At 44.9% G+C, this 24,563-nt stretch overlaps 2 protein-coding genes and 1 non-coding gene across 5 annotated transcripts; 1 reads left to right on the top strand and 2 right to left on the bottom strand.

Annotated features, from left to right (window-relative positions):
• Positions 1 to 1,834: 1,834 nt before the first annotated feature.
• Positions 1,835 to 1,937, top strand: LOC117862286 (U6 spliceosomal RNA). The gene has a single exon (XR_004641941.1). It is a non-coding gene; the product is annotated as a U6 spliceosomal RNA (small nuclear RNA).
• A 4,716-nt stretch (positions 1,938 to 6,653) lies between these two features.
• Positions 6,654 to 9,654, bottom strand: LOC117860055 (uncharacterized). Of its 3 annotated transcripts, none has more exons than XM_034743262.2 (5): positions 9,207 to 9,654; positions 9,005 to 9,091; positions 8,828 to 8,876; positions 8,590 to 8,723; positions 6,654 to 7,092 (listed from the first exon to the last, which is right to left on the bottom strand). In XM_034743262.2, the coding sequence occupies exons 1-4, from the start codon at positions 9,606 to 9,608 to the stop codon at positions 8,629 to 8,631; spliced, it is 633 nt and encodes a 210-aa protein (XP_034599153.1). In that variant the 5' UTR covers positions 9,609 to 9,654; the 3' UTR covers positions 6,654 to 7,092; positions 8,590 to 8,628. The 3 variants fall into 3 exon arrangements, with proteins under 3 accessions (XP_034599153.1, XP_034599152.1, XP_034599151.1); XM_034743261.2 differs by having other exon boundaries at positions 8,594 to 8,723; positions 8,996 to 9,091; XM_034743260.2 differs by having other exon boundaries at positions 8,996 to 9,091.
• Positions 9,655 to 12,219: 2,565 nt separating this feature from the next.
• On the bottom strand, positions 12,220 to 23,607 carry LOC117860881 (histone-lysine N-methyltransferase ATXR3). The gene is made up of 21 exons (XM_034744294.2): positions 23,334 to 23,607; positions 21,202 to 23,212; positions 20,335 to 20,391; positions 18,847 to 20,031; positions 18,270 to 18,640; positions 17,642 to 18,187; positions 17,447 to 17,547; positions 16,562 to 17,360; positions 16,251 to 16,454; positions 16,078 to 16,149; positions 15,883 to 15,993; positions 15,671 to 15,771; positions 14,763 to 14,862; positions 14,518 to 14,613; positions 14,240 to 14,407; positions 14,029 to 14,154; positions 13,885 to 13,938; positions 13,533 to 13,780; positions 13,322 to 13,430; positions 12,932 to 13,231; positions 12,220 to 12,714 (listed from the first exon to the last, which is right to left on the bottom strand). Exons 2-21 carry the CDS (start codon positions 23,090 to 23,092, stop codon positions 12,550 to 12,552), a joined length of 6,804 nt encoding a protein of 2,267 aa, XP_034600185.1. The 5' UTR covers positions 23,093 to 23,212; positions 23,334 to 23,607; the 3' UTR covers positions 12,220 to 12,549.
• Positions 23,608 to 24,563: the final 956 nt, after the last annotated feature.

Raw genomic sequence — 24,563 nt, forward strand, 5'->3', positions numbered from 1 at the left:
GTAGCCCGGGAAATGAATGGATATGTGGGTTGGTGGGCTTCCCATCGTTCGTATTGGACCACCACGCGCCAGACAGAGTTGGGCTTATTGTTGCAGTTAGATCTGGCCCATTTGGCCCATCGATGCCTTTGAAGTATCAGCAACGGACAGAGAGGAGAGCAGAACAGCCGGAGTCGGAGAAGGGTTCGAGGCAGAGACGGCGACGCTGATGGAGAAGCGCGCCAATTCCGAGGAGGAGGTGGCCGGCGACTTCATCGCCAAGCGCCCCAAGACCATGCGTCCCTTTCTTACAGCATGTCCAATAAGTTACGACATGCTGTGCAAAAGAAATAAGGTCTTGTTTAGTTCCTAAATTAGGAGTGGTAAAGTTTACATTTTGCCATAAATGCGCAACTGTAGCATTTCGTTTGTATTTGTGAATTATTATCCAAACATTGACTAATTAGGCTCAAAAGATTCGTTTCGCAAAGTACAACAAAACTGTGCAATTAGTTTTTGATTTTGTCTACATTTAGTACTCCATGCATGTACCGCAAGTTTGATGTGATAGGGAATCTTCTTTTTGCATAGTGCTAAAGTTGGGAAAAAGAGAGGAACTTAGAACCTTCCAAGTTGCAATCTAGATGTTCTAGAAAAACTCAAAACAGTTTCACAAAATAATATAGAAAAACTCAAGACAAAGGCATGAAAAAAAGGGTGTTATAGGCTTTTGGCTCGTCCGGTGTACAAATTGATGATAATTTTCTGGAAATGAGATGAGGGAGAAATCATATAAAAAACCGACTAGTACTATTTTCACGGCTACTATTTGCGTTCTTGAAAACCCACCCAATATCTTATTGATTCTCTTTTTTTTAAACGAACCGGAGAGCCGCATGTTATATTAAAAAGAAAAAAAAGCCAAACATGCGAGTTACAAATGAAAGAAACTATACATATCTTATTGATTCTCATATTTAGGTATTCGTGGATTGGTCGCATCTTTCATTTAATTTCAAACATACAAGGATTCCATATCTATAATTGTTATTATATCAATCTCAGAGGCACATAACGTTAGTTGAGGTAGCACATATATGCATTCCATTGGATTGACATCGTGCATGTATCTTGGAGTTATTCCTTCGCCTTTCTTAAAACCTTTGCTTTTCAGGATGGAGCTCTTCGTGACATCATTCAGGCATCACTACCATTGCATGAGCATAGTCCTTTTCACTCCTCCGTCTTCGTTTTGACCCTTTTTTTGCGTAACTTCAATTTTTTCCCATTATAAGGAAATATTCCCACACATCGTATCTATCAAATAAAGTGAGATGATACTGGGAAAAAAACTCCTATGAATTTAATCTTGCCATTCTTTCTAAGAATTACCTACTAACCAAATAAGTTGTACACTCATCGCATTCAATCACGGAGCCACGAGAGTGTACTAGTTTCTTTCTCAAAGAAAAATATACAATTTTCTAGCGAGGATGGTGACCGACTTTGCTTGTTGATTTTGAGGATTATAATTTTACTATCGTTTTTCCCGGGATAGGAATATGTACATGTACGTGCTAATTTTTTAGTAAAGTGTGTAAAAAAATGTACCTGTTCGCAATCGGATCCTATTGTTAGCTGGGCTGTGTTAAAAATCAGCCAGGGGGGGGACACAAAAGCCCACCTTGCTCTTTCCCGTGATATCCGGGCTGTTCTAAAAGATTCAGCCCACGCGGGGGCTTGCCCTGCGCTCTGGCGCGCTTACGGGAACGAGCGATGGAATCGAATTTAGTCCCATACCGGCCAGAGAGCAATGAAAAGACCAGGTTATAGGCTCGGCTGCAGCCGCTCGATTGTCTCTTCGGAGACATCCGATAAAATTGGAACGATACAGAGAAGATTAGCATGGCCCCTGCGCAAGGATGACACGCACAAATCGAGAAATGGTCCAAATTTTTTTGGGATTTTGCGCGCCGGTCCCTGGGCTGGAGTTCTTCCCTCACGGATACGCCCCTGGGCTATTCTTTTCAGGCCCTCGCGACTTCTGCTGTCATACATCCAGGTCCAAAATGTCTTGCACATTCACGTACCACTCCCTGGGTTCGAGTTTTCCCTTGCAATTATGCCCTCGTTGCTTCTTTTTGGGCCACTTATTCACGCTGCAGTCCCCAGATGCGACTTTAACCTTGCAGATATGCCCCTAACTATACGTTGTAGGCCCTTTTTACAACGTAGCAGCTTACACTCCCAATCCAAAATCTATCTAGGCCTCTAGTTTTTTTTTTCTGAACCGTTCATGTCTTACCTTGCTCAGAATGAAGTTCTCATGAAGCTGTATCCATGGATAATACTTTGGTTAATCTCTACATAGCCGTCCGCTGAACTCCCCATAGCCTCACTCGTTTTTTCTTGGTTCTTGCTGTGTGCTTGTTCTTCAACTAGTTCCAATGAAATATCCATTCATGCAAAGAATTCTATGACAGGGATATTTTTCCTTCCAATTTTGCTACGTTAGTTGCTCAACTTTCTTGACATGATCTGCTTTGTCAAACTCAATATTCTTTACATGGTTCCGATCTTGTCTATGGGAGAAATTAATAAGGATATTTCATGTATTGGCAGAGGAAAATAAGTGGCCATATCATATACACAGACGTGCACAACTTCAGATTTACAAAACTAAATTTCGCATTTTATTCGATGGATGGTGGCTATATTAAGATTCACCAGCATCCACCAAACAAATTCTCATAGTATACACATTCACCTGTATGCATCCAAATGTTCCAGTCAAAATTTTCACATTTCATTGGATTGAAGCTGCTATGTCGACGCGCAACAGTATGCATGTGCCTCGAAGCAGAAGGCTTGAGGTCCCAGCCTTCTACGTTTATTGGGACGGATACATCATACATCACCTGCCCCAGCACCCCATGCAGGCTCAAGCTCTCCACGCTTTGCATGTTGAACAGCTCTGGCTTCGGTCCCTCGCTGCTTTCATGGTACTCCATGGAGCTTGGTAGGAAGAACTGATCCATTGGATCGATCGGTGCTCGTCTTAGCCTGTTGTTAGAGCTTGCAGCAGTTCTGCGGTGATCGGAGATGGACGGAGGCATGTCGCTGTGCTCACTTGTGCCCACCTAGCTCATATCCGTTAAGTTGTCTTCTGCTCATGTAAAGCGCCGATGCTTTCATGAGTAGCTCAGTCACCGCAGTTCGGTATTCCTCAGGGTGATACTTGTAGTGGCCTGCATAAATAGCAATAGAGGAGAAGAGATAAAGAAGAAATCATAAAAGTGTTATACTCATCAGTTTCACATGGCTTGAGACATTGTGCATCCACATCTTTTAGGTTAGGCGTAAAGCACACCCAATAAAATCTTTTGCATGTAGAACATCTGAACAGACTCATGCGTGATGAAAATTTTCAGATAACTGAATTGGTGAAGCTACCAGTATTAACTATTGCAAGGGGCAGGTCTTATTTTATGATATGGGTCATAAATTAGTTAATGAGACATTTTTTATGTGTTGGTGACTTGACATTCTGTAAACCTACAAAGGACCTGAATTACTAGATATTAGTGGATTTACAGAACACCATGCACAAAATTCTTTACAAATCGGTCTTAAGAAATTCGTAAGAAAGTACAGCAGCATATCCAGGGGTTCTTAATGTTCATCTCCAGTGAGGGGATTGGCATAAACAAATGGGGAACTCTAGCCTTGAGTAATCAGTTAAAATTCTGCGTATCGAACGGTACGAGCAGATCCGCGCAGATCCGCGAGCAGTACTTGCAGAAGGGGGAGGCGGAGATCGAATACACCGACGACGAGGACGCCCCGGAGGTCGATGCCGCCAAGCTGATCCCGGCGGGGGTGCGGGAGGTCGACGCCGACGAGTTCGCGGTGTTGATGGGGATGGCAGGTTGAAGAAGCTGGGATGCTCTGCTTCTTGGTTTCCGGTCTGCCTTTCGAGACTCATGCTTAGTTTCTTAATTTAGTAGTATGTTTGTGGGGCAAATATTGTTAACTTGCTCTTAAGCAACTTAGTGGAAGTTCTACAAGGCTACAACGGTTTTACACAATCAGTTACGCCGTATCTATGTGCCATAGGCATCTGCATTGTGATAATTTTGCCCTTTCATACATTGAATTTGAGTTGTTGATGATATAATCATAACGAACAAATTTGTTTTAAGTGCACAAAATCGCGTTATGTGGCTACTGAATCTGCTGCTTGTGAGATATACAGTTGGATGAAACTTGTTGCAGATTTGATTATCTCAGGAACACTTTCTTCTTATAACTTTAAAGAAGCAGGAGCAGGTGATGCTAACGGGTTTTTTCTACTATACAAGCAGTAACCTTGTGTGTTTAATCTGTGCGTGTTATCAAGCATTACTACGATGCAATGTGATCCCCTCCATATGTGATCTGTATGTTGTTATCATTATCTTGCTATGTCAGTTCATTACTATGGTGTAATGTGATCCCCTTCCTGTGATCAACCTATGTTGTTATGATCATCTTGCTACTGGTGACCATATTCTGATGTATGTTATTGAACCGGCTGCAGCTAGTCTTGTGTTAACAATTGATAAGCAGTGTATAGAGTAGCAAGCAGCCAAACATGCTGGAATAATAGATTGATTGGATACACTGTTTATGTGGTACTCAATCACTGGATTGCCAATTATGATTGTTTTTACAGCAAACTGTCCTCCCTCGTGCTCCAAGAGCTTTGATTGGATTCCTCACTTGTTTCTTGATTTTCAGTCTCCTCGTCCTTGACTTATGCTTAAGGTTTTCATACGGTGGTGAGGCTGGACATGCAGGACGTCGAGATACGGATGAGCCTGCCGCCTCCGAAGCCCTACCCGCGCATGTCCGACGAGGTCATCGACCGGCTGGAGCGACCAGAGTGCCCAGGCCGGATCCGCGCCCAACAGGATGAATTAACCGCCTTTGGTCAGAAGCAGGCAGTAAGATCTCCAGGGGTACGCGGAGATGGAGCAGACCGACGATGAGGAGGACTATGTTGAGGACTGGCGGTCGTGGGCGGAGTTGAAGGAATTGGGACTCGTCGATGGTTAAGGGGATTGTGTGATTTGCAAGATACCCTGTTCGTTTCTAATCCGTGTGTGATGCAGCTACCCTAAGGCCTCATTCGTTTCACCGGGATTGGATTCCAGCTAGGATTACTTCCAGGTCCGGTTTGAGTGATTCCACCCGTGTCACTCAATCCGGCCAGGATTCATTCCAGGGGTGAGGAGGTACGGTTTCAATCCAGGCCATTTAATGTAGAAGGATTCCAATCCAGATCGGTTTTCGTTCCAGGCTAGACTAAAACGAACAACACTTTCATTTCAATGCAAGTCTGGTTTCAAACCGGACCACTTCAAACCACCTGGAATGGACCTCATTCCGGGCCAATCCGGTGAAAACGAACGAGACCTAAGTTATCAGTTCACTATACTATCATGCAATGTGATCCTTCTGTGATCATGAAACTATGTTACTACCGTGTTCTTGCTACTATGATTGAACCAACTGCCGGCTGTTTTGTGGTAGCAATTTCTGTGAATTGTGCTGGAATTATTTGATGGATATCGTTCATATATGCAATCTGTGTTTCACCTCATATCAAATCCCCTCTTGCAGCCTCGCGCATTCCAATCTCTTGATTGGATAACAGGTGGTGTGCTTGTTGGTTTTCGATTTCGCTCATCTTCCTGTGCTACTTCGGCACAATTGTGTTATGTGGCCACTGAATTTGATGGTTGGTTGACACTTGTTGCTGATTTGATAATAGCTGGACCAATTTATGCATACAATTCAGAGAAATTTGTGTGGGACGTCTCAGTTTATTCTGAGAAAGCTGTTCTGGGCACTTTCTGCTTACAATTTTAGAGAAATTTGTGTTGGAAATATCAGTTTATTCTAAGAAGCCGTATGCAATCCCTGTGCAAAAATTGATCAGCAGACCACTCAGCTGGTTCCACTCCCAACCATTCCCCAAAAGGATCATTGATCCCATGGATTAATCCATCCTGCATTATTCCTCAAACCAAAAAGGCCACAGCCAACAAGTTCAGCTTCTGAATCTGAATGCTCTTCATGTGCACGTAACAAAGTGCAAGCCCATCTCCATAAACTTTGCCAATATTTAACGAAACATCTCCATAAGCCTTGCTAGAAACTCAATATTTAATGAAAAGCTTTTTTCAGATAAAACTCGATGCAAGTTTGTCCACCATCTCAGATTTTTTTCCCCCAAGGCTGTCCTAACTGTCCATGGTTGCCATTGGACTGAGGACCAGAAATTACTCCAACACAATGATAAAAGGCCCTCAAACCAAACAGCCACACATGTTAGTTCAGGTTCAGAACTGAATGGTCTTCACATACACGTGACAAACTGCAAGTACATCTCCATAAACGTTACTAGAAATTCAATATGTAACAAAACAAAGTGCAAATACAGCCACAACCTTTGCTAGAAAATCAATAATTATAAAAGGCTTGTCATAGTCTCATAGATGAAACTCAAAACGGGTATATGTTTGAATCTGGGATCAACAGCAGGAACTGATAACCACACATGAATTTTACCAATACTCATCGAACACTTCCAGCATCTCCCAAACCAATCTAGCAAGTTTGGTATGATCTGTAGATGTTTCTTCCAAGGTTGTCTTAACCATAGATCAAAAAGTTCATCGCATTGTAGCAGCACTTACAGACAAAAGAATGGGAACCCAAACACCTTAGCAGAAGATGGCCCCATCCCACTTAGATCAGCGGTTCATGAACATTCTTCAGACGATGACTTGTATTACGGACTAAATTCAACCCTTCAAGGTTCACATCCCAGGAGCTACACCCAAAAATAGTATCTTACAGGATGCACAAGAAACGTAACGAAGCAGAAGAAGAAAGTTCCGGGGATCGGAAGCCCGAGTATCGATTTTTTGACATCTGAAAGTGATACAGTAGCATAAGAACTATATGATGTGCATGCAACTGTTATTTACAAATGTACATGCCTCTCCTAGTGATGCTGAAAAATTCAACAGCTGAGCCCAGTTGATGCAGATAATGGCGCTGTGCCTGATCAAGAAAAAAAACAGACAAGAATCAGCCAGGTAAGACCAACTACTTCGTGTGATAAGAAAATCAATGAGAAGCTGACTATAAGTGTGCTAATGAACTGCAACAGTGAAAAGGCACAAATGGAAAAAACTTGAAGGTGTTCAGAAAAAAGAAATTGTTCAGTTCTGATAAACTTGGCAAAGAGGAGCGACAAGGTGTATAGCAACATTTCCCATGTCCATTTGTTAGCAAATTTTATTTGGCCAACAGAACTTGCCTACCAAAAATGCTAACATCATTAGCATAATGACACCTACAAGAAAGTTAAGATGGGACTTCACAATTACAGTCACAACATTTAACAGTTCAAGGCTCAGGACAAGGCTTCTGGAGCTCAAAATCTCTACTCTACAGTGGGGAGCAGGGTGGTTAACAGGCAGAAATCCCTGAGACCTTGATAGATGTTTCCCTTACAGAACAGATCCTTCATATATGTTGGGAGTAAAATCTTTATTTTCCATTGGAACTTACCCCTAAGGGGGTGTTTGGATACACCGAACTAAACTTTAGTCCCTGTCACATCAGATGTTTGCACACTAATTAGGAGTATTAAATATAATCTAATGATAAAACTAATTGCATAAATGAGGGCTAATTCGCGAGACGAATCTATTAAGCCTAATTAGTCCATGATTAGCCCATGTGATGCTACAGTAAACATGTGTTAATTATGGATTAACTAGGCTTAATAGATTCATCTCGCGAATTAGCCCTCGTTTATGCAATTAGTTTTATAATTAGTTCACGTTTAGTCCTTCTAATTGGTATCCAAACATCCGATGTGACCCGAACTAAAAATTAGTCCATGGATCCAAACACCACCTAAGTTGGCTGTCTACAGTATTATCATGATGAAATTGTTGAAAGTACAAGTGTACAACTGATACATTCAGTAAAAGGCACAGCTCTGATTTTTTAAATTACACCAGAGGCCAGAGGAGTTCAGATTCAGAAAAAAAAATGGCCATGCCTCAAACTAAACCCAAATCTAGAGCATTCTAGCTGTCCACATGGATACTAAATTCCTCACCTCCCATTTGACAAAAATTCCTAATGACAACGTAAGAGAAATTTTATTTGAGAGACTAGCTAGTAGTTATTCCTGAACAAAAATTCTTAGTAGTGTTGTCAGAAACAATATTAAATAGTCAAGCAAACATCAATCACCTTTTCGGATCATAAACCCTTACAGAACATGGTGTGTCAACCAGCAGTGCATACTGCATATTACAGATCTTTGGTTCCTCAAGCATACAACAACAAAATTATAGTATCAGGACATCAAAACAGTACCAGCAAGACCATCTAGCACCAGAGAGGCAGAGACCAGACAGCCAAATGGCCAATGCAGTTGCAATAATCCATTCCTTCTACATACTACTCATTTCAACACTCAATAGTCATGGAAGTATCAGATGCATGACTGGTAAACAACATGTGGATAAATGATTTTACCTACTTGGTGAGCGTATGAACATAAGCCTGAACTGCTGACTAAGCGGGTGTAGCTGAGATGTTGTAGCGACTGCGCAAGCCATCAATAGCCCTCTCCGCCGACTTTGCTATCTCCGTGACAGTCACCTTGCACACTGGCCACCACCAACAAAATCAGAACTCAACCTCAACAGGTCGATGGGAAACACATGTAATAGAACCAAAATTCAGAGAGTTTTTTTGTGTCCATCCAAAGTACCACGAGATGTAGATGCCTGCACCTCAGCCACGAACTTCTTGTACGAGTTCTGCGATCCACAGAAAGCATGAGAAATTCAGAATTCACACCAGCAAGTGACCAATTACAGTATCAATTACGACAACGACAAGTCAGTAAACAGCAAACGAGATCGGAGGTACAGGGTACCTTCACCACCTCGGTGCGCTCGGTGATCTTGTCAGCCACCTTCTTGTGCTCCTTGTCCGCCTCCTCCGCCAGCTGCAGGCAACCATGCGTCTGCATCTGAACACGCAAGCGGCAGCAGGCGAAACCACATCACATTTAATTGCGCGATCGAACTGATGGAAGCGACGAGGTGAGAGGGCGGAACGGGGGAAGACAGCCGGGGACCACCCACCTTGACGCGCTTGGAGAGGCGGGAGTGGGACGCCTCGAGGTCCCGGACGGAGTCGCCGTGGAGCGCGTCGAGGCGGCGCTTGAGGGAGTCGAGGTGGGACGCGGCGAGGCTCCTCAGGTCGCCGATGGTGGACATGGCTGCGGGGGCCGCGAGAGGGGAGGCCGCGGGGGAGGCGAGTGGGGAGCTCCTTGACCTGGGCTTCGCCGGCGAGCGCGAGGGCGAGTCCGAGAAGAAGCTGAGGTCGACCGCGGGGGAGGACGTGCCGCTGCCGCCGGCGGACGGCGAGGAGCCGCCGGAGAGCAGGGAGGCGGGGCTGGGCTTCGCCTTGGGCGCGGCCCTGGTCCTGGGCTTCGGCTTCGCCTTGGGCTTGGAGGCGGCGGTGGCTGCTTTCGCCTTTCTCATCGCTGCCGGCTTCCGCGTGGGTGGGAGAAGGAATTTGAAATTTGAACTGGAGGTGGACAGGTGGTGGAAGAGAAGGGAGAGCAGGATTCATAAACGCGACGGGCCACGAGGCCATTGCGTCTGGTTCGTGGGACCCGGTTAAGGTGAGCCCCACCATGCAGTGAATGGAACCGATGGACTCCCGGAACGGAACGGCTCGCGCCAGCTGCCAGGTGGGACCCGCACAGCATGCGTCCTATCCTACTCCCACGTCAGTCTCCCAAAATTTCCTTCATGTTGAATGGGAACGTGGTTGCGTAAGCGAAATGGCAGCAAATAGAACACCAGAGAATCAGAGATTACAACAACGGTCTCCCAGAAAGAAATGAACGAAATACACACAAGCAGCACCACATATCCAGCAACAACTTCTAGGCGTCTATAAAAGGACTGGCGCTTTATGATTCAGTTCAAGTTTTTACCAAATTCTAGCAGATTTGGATACCGAAACCACCAAAACCACGTTTCCAAACAGGAATTTTGGTTAAAGGATAATAAAAATGCAAAAATCCTCCCGTTCTGCATACGTGCATCAGATGAGTTTGAATCCAATCAAAAGACGGATTTTAGCATACGAAAACATTATCCATCCAGAGTAAAATCAAAGGGTGTCCTGCATCAGCCAGGCCCATGAGCCAGTACCGAGCTAGCCCAGCGCGGCTCTCGGGATGCAGAGATGTAGTTTGGTGAAAACGTATCTATTGGGTCAGCTTTCACTTAGATGTTGATTGGTAGTCTATATAGATTGGTGGGTTTATCTTGCACATGAAATCTGGTAAGACTACCATCCAGCATTTTCCCAATTTAGTGATGCCTCTTTGCCTCTTCTTCTCTCTCGGCGGTGGATGCAACACAACAACCGGCAAGCCCAGAGCTGATTGACAAAGGTGGTGGGACGCTGGAGTAAATTGATTCAATGAAGAGCCACGCGCGGGAGGCCTGTGGAGATGGCAGATTGGCAACGACTCGTCGCGAGACCGCCACCACAGGCCACAGCAGGGCCGTGCACCTAGAGCCATCGCCCCGCGCCGGCAAGCTGCACAACCGAAGGTCCAAGGCACGGCTATCCCTCCCTTAGGCGGCGGTGGACCATGCCTCTCTTGATCCAACCAAATAAGGAGACAATTCCATAGCTGATTCGATAGACACTCAATTGCATCATGAACACCAACACAAACTAAAAATTAATTTGGAAGGAAAGCAATGGAACGACATCCAAATCATTAACATAAGCTACAGAAACAAATGTACAGAATCAAGATTCATTTCACGCATACAAGATTTCTTAACGAACTTGCTATCTACTGCAAATCTAAATCGATGATCATTGTCCGCTATTGCATCCTCTCCTCAATTGCCGGCCTTGCCGCAAGCTGCGGCTTTAGGGTGACGTCACGACGCTTTAGCTCGATGGAAAAGGGTATTGTTGTAGCCGCCACAGCCCCACTGGGTGAGCACTGCAGCCGCCGCTGCGGGTCCCCAAGCCACCGCATGCCTCCACGCGTTGCCACTGCCCCGCTCCACCACGGCCTTTGCCATGCCTGCGGGTTCCCACTGGCCGCACGCCTTCACGTGCGCCCTATAGCCGCACGTGCCGCCGCAGCCCCACAGCCTCTAGCGCGCCTCCGTGCGTTTACCGCCACCGACCACGCCCCCGTAGCCGCCGCGCCCCGCTCCCCACCCCGACCTCCGAGCACTGCCACGACTCCGGCTTGCCACTCGCTGATGCTGCCTCTGCGTGCCTCCGTGCGTTTACCGCCACCGACCACGCCCCCGTAGCCGCCGCGCCCCGCTCCCCACCTCGACCTCCGAGCACTGCCACGACTCCGGCTTGCCACTCGCGCCCCGCTCCCCACCTCGACCTCCGAGCACTGCCACGACTCCGGCTTGCCACTCGCGGCCGCTGCCTCTGTGCGTGGCCTATGTTGGTGAGGGAAAAACAAGCCACCGGGGTCACCATAATGTCGCATTCCAGCGTGCACCACGTGGATGCAGCCTCCACGGTGCTTTGTGAACCGTGCTGGCCAGCCACGTGTCCACATTCAGGATAACAAACGGAGCACCTTGCAGCCCACGAGCCCGGCACAAAGGCCATACACCCTACCAAACGCTCCCAAAGGAAAATTGCATTGCATTGCATGAAGCAGAAGTCATACAGCCGCAAGTCCATGCAAATCCATTGCATCAGATGGTGCCATTGCCTCTTGAACTGAATGCAGGAAGAGGAACAAAGTAGCTACCATCTCCAATATTGAGTAGTAGATTTAAAAAAATGGGCACGAGAGCAATTGAGAAGGACGGTTTTACAATCTTATTTCACACTGGGCAGCTATTTGTTTGCACTTTCACTTTCTGCACAACACAAAGTAAGCGCAAAACACATAACCATCTGTGTAAAAACAAAAGGATAATATCATGTTTCCAACTGACATCTTTAACACAAGTACACAACTCATGGACAGTTTCCATGCGTCAACTTTCATGGACAGATCATTTCCTATAACACCACTAAGCCCCTAAAACCATTTTATTGACTGGAACAGCAAAACTGAACCGCAGAAATGCAACACACTGCCTACAATCTGTAACACGTTACTGGATTCAAGATTGCAACTGTTCTGCATTTACATGAAACAAAGGGGGAACCGATCCTATGGGGAAAATTCACTACATTAAATCAATGATGGATCTATCAGTTATCAACCGAATACATTTCTACAAGGAAGCTAGGGAGAGGGGGAATGTACAGATGGGGTTGGTGAGGCTGTTACCCTGCTATCTAAAGCTAAACACCCCATGATCAGGTAGCCAAGGTGTGAGTCGGAAAAAGAATCCTGTAGACTAAAATCTCCATAAGGGAGAAACAACCAAATGCCATCGTCTCTGCCTACAATCCTTTTTACTAGCCTAGGAAAACGTTTGGTCTCATCTTGAGCCAATGCACCATCTCCTTGTCGAGCGGGGAATTACTCAACACGGCGTCCATCATCGGACTACCAAAGAATCTCGGGTCGCTCTTGAACACCCATATTCTGTCCTTCGGCCATGGCCTCTGTGCCTGCTTTTCCTGGAACCAACCATCAAAATTTTTATCATGCACAACGAAACCAAGACAGTCAAAGGGAAACTATTCCTAATTCCCAGAATGAAGATGCCAGCTTTTTCACATTTCAAACTTTTTGAGCAAAGTGATCAATGTGATGTAAAGAAAATGAAACACACATCCTAGATCACAGATGGGATCAATTTAGAAATCCATGAGTACCCTGCCAAGTAGCACTTACCATGCGTGATAACATGAATCTAACAGTCCTGTTGCCATAAACTCGCTCTTGTCCTGGCTTTGCAGACTTCACATAGAAGGACGAGACATCTGGTAAAGACAAGCAACCTTTTCTAGCTCTTGTCAATCTAGATTCGGGTTCTGAATTCTGGCTATACCAATAGATAAGCTGGGCTAGGCAGTAATCCTCCGGGTATGTCTTGCAGTACTCCTGGAAGCCTGGTCCCAGTTTATCAGCATATTTGGGACCTAAGTCAAGGGGACTGATATGAACTGGTGGAGATTTTACTGTGCTATATTCCTGCAAGCAGCCATACTTGAGTCAGCTCTAAAGAATAGATAGCAAAACCACAACTATCATTTTCACAATTAGTTGTAAGCTTTCACTTACCCGGACTCTGAAAAAACACTTCGTATAAGCATACATGTGAATCAAATCTGCAGCAGCATCATGACGGCACTTGTAAGTGCATGAAAGAGTACGCAACTCATCACGCAACCTGTAAAAGTAGGATCAGATTCCACAAGTAAGAAATTGAAGTGGGGGGAGGGGGGGAGTCATATTGCGAATGCAAGGAACATTGATCAGGTTCTGAATTTACCATAGGAGAGAATTCCGGATTCCTCCCTCAATATCATCAGAATCCGATGGGTCATGAGCACGGATTTTGGCCTTGAGATCACTAAGTACCTCCTCTTCAACATGAGGTTCCATCGATTGAAGGAGCTCAGCAACTATTGAACAGTCCCCTTTCCAGATGGCAGATACTAGACTTTTCCCAGTCAACCTTACTAGAGGAGGAGGAGCATTCTTTGGCTCCCCAAATATGCATCTCATAACATATCTCACCTGAAGTTTTAGTAGAGAAGCCAATAAGGATACAGCCAATGATACAGTATGCATGGCAGTTAGTTATCACCAAACAAGCTCAAGATCAAACATAAAATATTCACCTTGTCAAGTGTATGCACTATTTGCTGTAATCTTGAATTTAATACTCCCTCTGCCTGAGAGTAGCAATAGAATTAGGTGAAACTAAGTCAAATCAGAAAGGGGAAAACAATTAGGAAGCCTGACCAAGCCATCAGATAATTTACCTGAACCTCAGCATCATTCTTCTCAGAATCCATGTTTATTTCTATAAGGAATTGGCGCTTCTCCTCCACATTGTGCTTCAAGATCTCATCAGGGAGTTTCTGTCTCTCTAGGTATATGAACCTCACCTTTTACAACAAAACTTGATATGAGGACCAAGCAAAATTGATTACAGTATCAGAACAGAAACTGAACAAAAAACATTCCAATTACCAGGTGAGCCGTGTAAGCAACAAGCCATCCAGGCAAACCAGCAAGCAAACAGGTACCAAGACCAGCTCTACCCAAGTCAATTAAGTCTTGTTGAGAGACAGAGTTTGCTTCACAAGCTTGTAGCAGTAGGCTATGCCGATCGAGCACACCATGGTACTCCATTAACACCTGATTTACAATGACATCAGTAGATGTGACGCTATCAAAATGATCAATGAGTATTGGCATTACAATCATTCCTTCCAAAACTATCCACCAGAATGCTTCCAAAAGTTTACCTTCTCAAAAGCTCCTTCACCAGAAAAATTTAAATAGCTGCCCCGGCATACTTGACTTCCACAGAGGCAGATCGATGCTTCGTGTTCTTCTTTGCTCTAGCAAAATAAGTATGTAAACATAAGACACTGCAGTTTAAGACATACTCCGTATTTTTATAAAGGAACCATTCCTTCTTAATGCAATGACACACAGTTCTCCTGCGTGTTTGAGAAAAAAAATATAAAGGAACCAGAAATGTGCTCACCTCAGTTACAGAATTGTAATCAAATGTGATTTCCTCGCCTTCTGCAATTGGTCGAAGAGTGTAAACTCCAATCATGTATTTGCCATCCACAGCTGTCACTCTATTTTTTTTAGAAACATAAATCAATGAACATTAGTCTGAGAGAAAGAAAAAGAGGTCCAAACATTTCAGACATGTAAACATGCTAGCACATACATGTATTCAAATTATCAACGGTACGAGTATCAGTTTGATAAGCATAGAAATAACCAAGCAACAAGATACCGAACTTGTCAAAGCAACTTGATAAATTGAAACTCAGAATAGCACCGTGGTCCATCAAATAGAATGAAGTTGGATATGCGAGAACTGGGACATTATATTGCTCAATGCTCTAATTCCAGACCCATGAATGAAAAAATATTAAATATTATTATGGAATGCCAAGAATCCTGAAAAGAGTATGGAATAACCTAACAGCACGCAGCAGATTTCAACAGAAAGGATTTAGAGTAACAACAGAGCAACAGCATAGAACATATATGAAAAGAACATTTTAAGTGCAAATTTTGGAAGTGAAGTTGAATGCTAGATTTATCAACGTTGTTGACTTAACAGGCAATTATACCCAAAGATTTAGCCCTGGATAGGAGTGCTTGGAAAACAGCTATTCATGTGCCCAAACCCTGATTTGTGGCTCTTGTTGGGTTTCAACTCTAGCCTACCCCAACTTGCTTGGGACTGAAAGGCTATGTTGTTGTTGTTGTTGACTTAACAGGCACACTTGCATAGCCTTCGTCTCAACTTTTGCATTGTCATGCATATCAAAAGCAGAATAATCAAAGAATATTATATAACCACAGAAACAGGGAAACATGTAATATTCACAAGGTACAAAATCTGAAGCTTAAGAGTTAAGAGGAACTCACTTTGCTTCACAGTTCGGGTTGCAGGAGTGGCAGATCCTACTCGCGTAGTTGGCCTTGTGCATCGCATCAACAAAAACCAAGTCATATCCATCTCGGTCTCCCTTTCATCATGACAAAGGTAAAGGTTAATAAGATGGAAAACCATGAATTGGAATAATGTCAGTCACGGGATAGATTCGTAGATCTCATTATAATCACAGGCTGAACATTACCTTTGGCCTTTCTAACATAATGTTGTAAAACTCTGGAGCTTGATCTTCACTGTTGTTTTGTATATGCTTGATACCATCTTGCTTTTCATACCATCTCCAAGAAGGATAAACCTGCAATGTTTACGAATTGCATTTCATGGCTATAATATTGCCCCTCATAAAGTGGAATGGATGAATATAAAAACTAAAACATACCTCCCCGAAGAACTCGACAACAAAGTCATCTTCACCAAATCCACCTTTTTTGTTGCAGACAACACCGAGACCCTGAAAAAGTGCAGCAAACACATCGAAAAGACTAGAGCATAAGTTAAGGCCTTAGGCAAGAAAATGACACTGAATTTATGGGTAAACAAATGAAGACGTACCTTTCGATAAGCAACACAGTTTTGATCAGGACGATTCCTCATGGCCTTTAGCATTCCCAAGCACATCTTCGAAGTTCGTCTGTCACCATGTTCCTCTGCAGACCTTTGGATTTCTTCAATGACAGGCCTGAGATTGTAGGTCATAGGAGTATTTCCCGAACCAGTGAAATGCCTAACTTGCTTATTCAAGGTGTTCAGAAGCAACTGCATTCAGAATATTTTGGGTATGTTAAGAGAGAGAGAGAGAGAGAGAGAGAGAGAGAGAGAGAGAGAGAGTGAAGGGGGAGGCACTATAATCTAGCGCCAATTACCTCCTCAATAAAGATATGCTTGTCAGTAGGTGACAACTCAAGATCAGCAGGCATAATGTCACACAGTAGATTGTGTGTGTATGGATCTATGCCATATACTTCTTGCTCAAGAATTTCATCTCCTGGTACTTTCCGAGGTTGATAATCCTTAACCTCTGGAAGCTCCAAGTTTTCAGTGCCATTCTTCTGTGAGAGCAACTTCTCAGAATAGTCATCAGGTAAAGCAACACTCATTTTTCGTCTTACTTCCTCCTCATCTGCTACAATAAGGTACTCCTCGATAACTTCATACTTCCTAGTAACTGGAGGAACAAGGCTGGCTTTTGTCATGCGGCCACCCAATATACGATCATCAGTCACAGGTTCACTAGGTTCAAGTAACTTTAGACCATTTCCCTTCAAATCCCATGCTCCGGAATTCACATCAATGTCACTCTCAGTATCAGAAAAAGTAGTTTCACTCTCAGTTTCATCACCTTCAGAGTAGCCATCATCATCATCAGATGTTTCACTACCAGAGTCGACATTCTTTTTCTTTAATTTGGATAGGCTTCTTTTGATTTCACGGTCAACAGCACGAGACGAATCTGCTCCCACAGCTACCGAATTTGCTCCCCTTGTTTTGTTTTGTTTCTTTTTGAGTTTTGTGTCAGACGAATACTGACTAATGTCCAGGCTGTCCTGGGCAGCTGCTCCATTTCTCTCAGAAATGTACCTTGGGTTCCCTAGTCTCTTGGCTAGCTGTATCAAGGAGACAACAATTTGCTTTATATCTCCTGAATCATTGCCATCTTTGTATCTGGGATAGGATAGGAAATGTTAGAAAATGCAACAATTTCATTACCTTATAGAAATCCTTAACTAGGTTAGACTAAGTCATTTTACCTCAATGCATCTTGGCACATAGAACGGATGTCATGCTTGATGGTATGAAAGCCATGGCGAGCATAATACCCATTTTTCAACCTGACTTCGATCTTGGCAACCTGTAAAATAAAACAGATATGGGTGTGAAGTATTAGTACATCTTATTAGACTGTCAGAAGACTCATTCAAATAGTTATAAAATGGTGATGGTACCTTTGGGATGAAAAATTCAAATCTGTTACTCTTCATGATTTCTCTCAGCCTGCTTATGATAAATTCTTCCATCTTCCTGTAGCCGCACTCAGCCTGCCTCTGCATCAAACGCCTCATTTGTGCATCCCTTGACAAAACCGCAGAGGACTTTCTAGCATCAAGCAGTTTTGATCTTTTATAGAAACCTTGTCCAAATGAAAGATTAGCATTCTCTCTATTTGAAATATCAGCAAAATAACCATCAAGCTCATCAGAACGGTCCAGCTGATTAGTAAAGTTCTTTGCAACTTTTGATGGGTAGTTGTTCCCATCACCCATCTGCTTCATGGTTTTCATTTTCTGGTGTGACTCCTCAGGATTCAATGAGGTCCTGATCCATTTTATATGCTGAAATTTATTTTTCAGATCCCCTAGATGACTGCAACCTTGGATGTGCACATAAGATATGTGTGGAAGCTGCTCAAGTACTTTGCCAAGGGCATATGAGCTAAGATTCGAACACCCAGCTAAAATAAGAGTCCTAATATTTTGCTTCTCATAACCAGCCTGAAAGGAAGATAAATGATTTTGAATCCAAAGTTAAAAGATGACGAAAGTAATTTCTCAAACAGATGGGCAAGACACATACCATAATATCATAAAACACAGAATCAGTGCAAAGAGCGCCAACAGAAGACAGATCAATGAATCTACACATGTCCCTGTAATACTTAGCAGCAGCATTCCAGCTCCTACAGGTAGCTGCAGAAGAAATAAGTGACTTCACATCTGCCCTCATAAAATGGAAGATTCTTGCTAGCACCCGGCCATTTAGGAGACCCCAACTTCCATTTTCTGTGCTAGGATTCACAGAATCATCATCAACAGCAGCAGATCCGGCACATAACTCTTCAAAACAAAGATCCTCCTTCCGACTGGCAAGAATGTCATTGGACAAATGAATATCTTCATCACTCTGATCAGGCAGCAACTTTGCCCTTTTTGCAGACCCACCATCTTCTGCAATGCCCCAAAAGAAAAAAGAAATGTCATGGATGTCCACAAGAGATGTTCAGTGTTTAACTGGAAGGAATTAAATCAACATACGATAGTGGACACAAGATTTAAGGTTCAAGACTCCAAATGCATTAACATAAGCTGAAAGTCAAAATTGAAGTGCAGAAAGTAGTTAATAAGATATGTTGTCTAAGACATGACCACGGTACCTGGCAGGAAATTCCTAGATGCTGAATTGTGAGAAAAATATGCTTCAAATTCCTTTTTGGGCTGCTTTGCTGAAATCCATGGATCCAAGACCTCGTTGATAGCTAAAGTAAGTTCCCTGCTCTTGAAATATTTCATGACTAGTTCATGTAATTTACCACGTGTGTAACCCACAAACTGGGGGTGCAACTCATGGAAGCTACCTGATCCTTGATTCACACCAACATTATATTGATCTGACTGCATATGAGCAGCGGTAGAATTTGAACTTTGTGCCACACTAGGAACAGAGCAGAGAGATTTTAAATCCTTAAGAACAGGAAACCATGTGTTATCAATCTTACGGAATACACTGCTCCGTTCAACAATAGTTCCCTTCTTAACTAATTCTTGCAATTCGGAGTAAGAAAACGGACCATGCTCATGCCCAGTGCCATCAAGGTAGTACCAGTCACCCCGATTAACTGACAATTCATCAGCAGTACATACACGGTCCTTTGGAATGTTTGGAACAGACTTGGATTTGTGCAAACCTTGGGAATCATGGTCATGATGCTTCTTGAAATGCGATGAACCTTCATGGACAGAACTTCTCTCAGTCCCAATTGAATGGGAGCGTGAAGATCTAGACGGTGGCCGATCAGCTCCTCTGGGTTTTGTACGGGGTTCAACAGATGATTGGTCTTTAACAACACGAGAATTTATCCTAACCACTGGAAGCATCATCCCCTTCACTCCCCTAGGAGGTTGTCTGCTCTGACCTGGCCTCCCAGGCACAACACTTTTACAGGTGTCACTAACACTGTCAGTATCCTCTTCTGTCGATGAGAATGCCCACAATGGTAGGTCATGCTTTTTAGCACGTACAGCATAGTATAGCTCATCCTTGCAGTGCCAGCGAGGATCCTCACGGCTACCTTTTGGCATTTGACACAGAGGATAGCCTTCATTGAGAACAAGTTTTTTCCTGAATGGATTATCTTGGCTCAATTCATCATTTCTCTTCCAGTCACCACCTTTGCAAGACCATCTCCCAGAAAACCATTCGCTAGATTCAACATAATGGTGAAAGTTGTTCTTCTCCATAGAAACAAGGCCATAAGCGTCTGTTGGCCTGTTGTCTTGGAATTCTGAGCCCCTATTGATCCCATCATCTCCTTCATGATGTACTTGGAATCTTGTAAAATCTGACATTATAACACAAAAATCACATGTCAGCAATAAAAGAACAAAGGCGACCAAAGCACTATATCGTGAACTGGTAGTATCATTACAAAACTACAAGAAGAGAATAACGTCCGTAGTTTTTTGGGGAATGGTTTTCAATGTATTTGCACAAGAAAAACTAGGTTCAACAGCAACATGACCAGAGTCAGCATCTTAAAGTTGGACACCATCTAAAGTTAAGTTAAACATACAGCCATTTCCAGAAATTAGATGAGAAACGGTGCAGATCCTAAGGCCAGATTTAAATTAAACCGATACGGTACCTTCATGTCGACTCCATCTTTCCCAATCAGCAGGTTTAAAATCTGCACCTAAAAGCTCTGCAATTTCGAAATGGCAAAAGGCACCAGCATCAGTATAACCATGAGGTACTCCACGAATTTGGGAGCTGGGGAAGTAAAATACTGGTTGAGGTACAGTGCAAGTTGAGGTGAGACAAGGCAGCAGTGCAGGTCCAGAAAGGAACAATGCAATTTACTCAAATCAAATCCAAGAACAAAAAACAACAGAATTTCAATATGGCCAGGGGAAGTTCTGTATTTGCATTTAAACCCCCCTAAAAAGTGTGAATTGCACAATCAAAGTTACAAACCAACATATACACCAACATTTTTTAGTAAAGGGCAGATCAAAAATCTAGCTTCGAAACATGAATAGATCTGGTACAAGTATACAAAAATTCAAATATTCTGCTTCAGAAGGACAGTCGTGGAAATAGCCACTTTTATGGCCATCGGATCAAAAAAAAAGTTTCCCAGGGGTGCATATGCAAAACAGAAGAAGCAACTAAAATTATGAGAAAATCCAAGGTCAAGGCCATTAGATATTGTAACAGAAAACTGTATCCAAAACAAGACAAAGAATACAAGCTAGTAGGCCCAAACGGCCCAAACCTGGGTGAATGGACATCATAAAACATCTTTATCAGCTCAACATCTGACACGATGGGGGGAGGATGCCTCCGTGAAAAACCAAATACCCAAGAGCCCTAAAATATGATGCAACTCCAAAAGGAACCCCAAAGAAACAGAGAACCCCCAAGTCCAGCCCAGCCCACTGACGTCAGCAGAAATATTTGAATCATATGTTCAAATAGCAAAAAAAAAAAAAAAAGCTTTTCTTTTTTTTACCTCCAATGATCTCGAGCTCCTGGCCAGGTACCAAAATTGATCCATCCATCAGTGCTTCAACCCTATCATCAATATAGAAATCTTCACTATCTTCTGCAGAAGCTTCCTCCATTTGTTTTTCCTCAGCACCTGATGCCAAGTTAGAAGCTGCCTCAAGAGCTTCATCAAGCAAATTTCCTGGGGCTTCTGGTGGGCTAACCAGCTGTGTTGAAGCATCTGAATATAAAGAGGGGATGTCGGATGGGACCCGTGGTGAAGCTGCATTCTCAACAGTAACCCATCGATCGCTATCAGCATGTTTTATCAGATGATCAGAAAGGAGATATCCATCTTCCACCAGTTTCTTCAAGTCAACAAGCTTGGAAGGTCCTTGCTCAATACCGAAGTGGTCAAGGTAAAACCACCTACCCATATCACAAATTTGTTCCAAGGGTTCAGGTGCCGCACTAGTGTGAGGTGGGGTGTCACAGATATCCATGTCTTCTATCATATCTTCGGCAAGAACTCCATTTGGCTCCGGTTCTGGTGGTGGAGGCAAGGGAGGCGGTACGACCGGTGGCAGAGGTGGAGGTGGCGGTGGCGGAGGCGGTGGTGGAGGTGGTAGTGGGGGTGGGGGTGGCAGCTCAGTGTACTGAGCGCTCTCAATTGCCTTTTCTTTGGAGATTTTCTCCTCAGTCTTCCCATTGCTACCACTCTTGGTCTTTGAAGATTGCTTCACTGATTTGCTTTTGTGCTGTAGCTTTTCTGAGTTGCTGCCATTTCTGTTCTTCTTGATTGCTTCATGGTTGTCAGTAGCCCGAGAACGTTCAGAAGGAGATCTGTCATGACGAAATGGGCTACGGTCTCTGAAATCCTCATGCTGGGTCCTCCCACGAGGGGAATTATCAACACGACTTGGCGTGTTATCCCTGAAGTGGGGCTGACGAGCTCTATGTCGAGGTGAAATATATGGGCTGCGGTCTCTGCTATCATAGTGCCGAACACGCTCTCGATGTGGGGAGCGCTCCAAGCGGCTCGGGCTCCTGTCGTACCTGTCATGACGAAAGCGATCATGAGGAAAACGGCCCAAGATGCCCGGGCTCCTCTCGTGCCTATCATGCCGATCCCGTGCTGGCGGTGAGACCTCACGATTTCTTCCAGACAAATGTCTCCCAGCAGACGAACTCCTCCCTTCTCCCTTCCTGCGACTTTTTGAGCCTGATTGATCAGAGCCATCAGCTTGGTGCTTGTGATTAATGCTCTGAGGCTCTGCAGGCCGGCTCTTCCTCACACTGCCAGTGTTGCTGCTCTCTGGCTTAATTTCACCAGGCTCCTCATCAGAATCCCGCAATGAGCCTTTCTGGACAGATGAACTCGGCCTCCTGCCATTATCATCGCCCCTTTGGGACTTGCCATCCCGCCTTTTTTCTGGTGGTGCAATCTCCCCTGGCTCAGCCTCATCCTTGCTCGACTTCCTGGCGCTGTTCCCAGAAGACTTTTCCTTCCTCTGCCGCTCCGGCACCAACTCCCCCTTCTCGACCTCCCCGTTCCTCCTTGCCTTCTTCAACGGCACCGCTTGCTTGGTACTGACAATCTCCCCAGGTTCCACCTCTGCAGCAGCTGTCGAGGCTGCCAGCACCTTCCGCCACTTCTTCGGTGGCATGCTCCTCTCGGGCAACCCATTGGTGTCGGGCTCCCCATTGAGCAGCTCCCCCTCCTCCAGCTCGGCAGCTGACGCCGACTGCTGGCTTTTCCGGTGCTGTTGCTGGTGCTGGTGCTGGTGCTGGTGGCCGTGGCCCCTCTCCCCCTTGTCCGGCATCGCTTCTCCTCCTGCACCTCCTCTGCTCACGAGGGCGCCGGCACGGAAGCCCTCCACTGCGCGGACGGCGCACGCGACTCCCCCATCTCCCATGGAAAACCTAGGAGGCTGCCGGGGGCCGTCGTCCGCCACGCTGTGCCCCCACGGCGCGCTTCAGAACCCTAGCTCCCCGGGGCTCTCCACGCTCATATCCGTCGCCGGCACCGCAAAACCCTAATCACAGAGCAGCAGCATGTCAGCCGAGGTGCGAAATCAAGCAGCAGCAATGGGAGGGGAGCGAATTGCTGCGGGGGGACCGGGCCGGATCGAAGCGGGCCCGGATCGGGGCGCGTACCTGCGGGGAATTGACGCGCGGCGCCTCAGATCGGGAGATCCGCGGCGGCGAAGGCTCGGTCGCCGGCGGCGAGCTCCCCCTCCCCACGGACCCACGCGCGGCTCCGGAAGCTCCCGGGATTGCGGGGGCTCCACGCCCCCTCTCGCGCTCGCGCGTCGTCGCCTTCGCGGGCGCGGGCGCGCTCGCTATCGCCTGGGTTTGTGTGTGTTGGCTTTGGGGGCTAATGGCTCGTTTGTTCGTAAAGCCTCCTCCGCGGCTTCGCTCTTTATGTGGGAGGGGGGGAACGAAGACGGGGACGGAGTCTATCCCTCTCCCGCAGGAGGGGAGGTGTCATTTTATGGGCCCTTTTACGGGCCAACGATTTTCCGGATTGCACCGGTTGTTCCCGCCGTATTTGCAAAGTGGTCCGTACTCTCCCTTAGTGTGTGCTTGTTTATGCTACCTAATCCTAGCCCAATTTCCAAATTGCCACTGCACTTCCTATGTGAGATACTGAGATGGGAATGTTTCTTTAAGGATCCAGTGGAATTTGGGATAAATAGCAGGACCAGTGGTGCATTTTACTCTACAATTTGCTTGAGTTCAGCGTATTTCTAAAAGGGCACGATACTTTTAGAAGATACACGAGTAAATGTGGTATGATCTGTATGGCTCACGAGGGCGCACCTAGCATGATTTGTTGCCGGCCAATTTGGCAGTTTTTTTACAAGCGCATTAAGATTTAGAGGTAGGAATTGATTGCGGCGTTACCGCGTTACCGCTTCATAAGGCAACAATTAGGTGGCTAATTTGTCGTGAGTAGATTCGGCAGTTTCTTGGCTCAAGGCATGATAAGGTTGGAAAAACCAGTGGTCATGTTCATCGGTGCTAGCTGATACCGATGCTTTTCTTAAAAAACAGGGACAAATCACTATTACATATTGTTTATATATGGGGCTGACAACAGTGTCCAATAAAACTAAATTGACACGAGTGAGTCTATCAGTGGCTCCGGCCTAACAAAAGCATTTCATGTCGAAGTTTGGAGTGAACAATATAGTCAGCGATGTCTTTTACTCTGCATGAGTTCAGCGTATTTCTAAAACGTACATGACATTTTGAAAGGTACCCAAGTTAATACGGTATGATCTGTATGGTTCACCACCACCAACTAGCCTAGTTTGTTGTAGGTGGATTTGGTTATTTGTCATATAAGTAGAATAAGGTTTGAAGGTAGCAAATTATTGTGGC

Source organism: Setaria viridis, chromosome 6 (assembly GCF_005286985.2).
Source record: "Setaria viridis chromosome 6, Setaria_viridis_v4.0, whole genome shotgun sequence".
Classification (NCBI taxonomy): domain Eukaryota; kingdom Viridiplantae; phylum Streptophyta; class Magnoliopsida; order Poales; family Poaceae; genus Setaria; species Setaria viridis.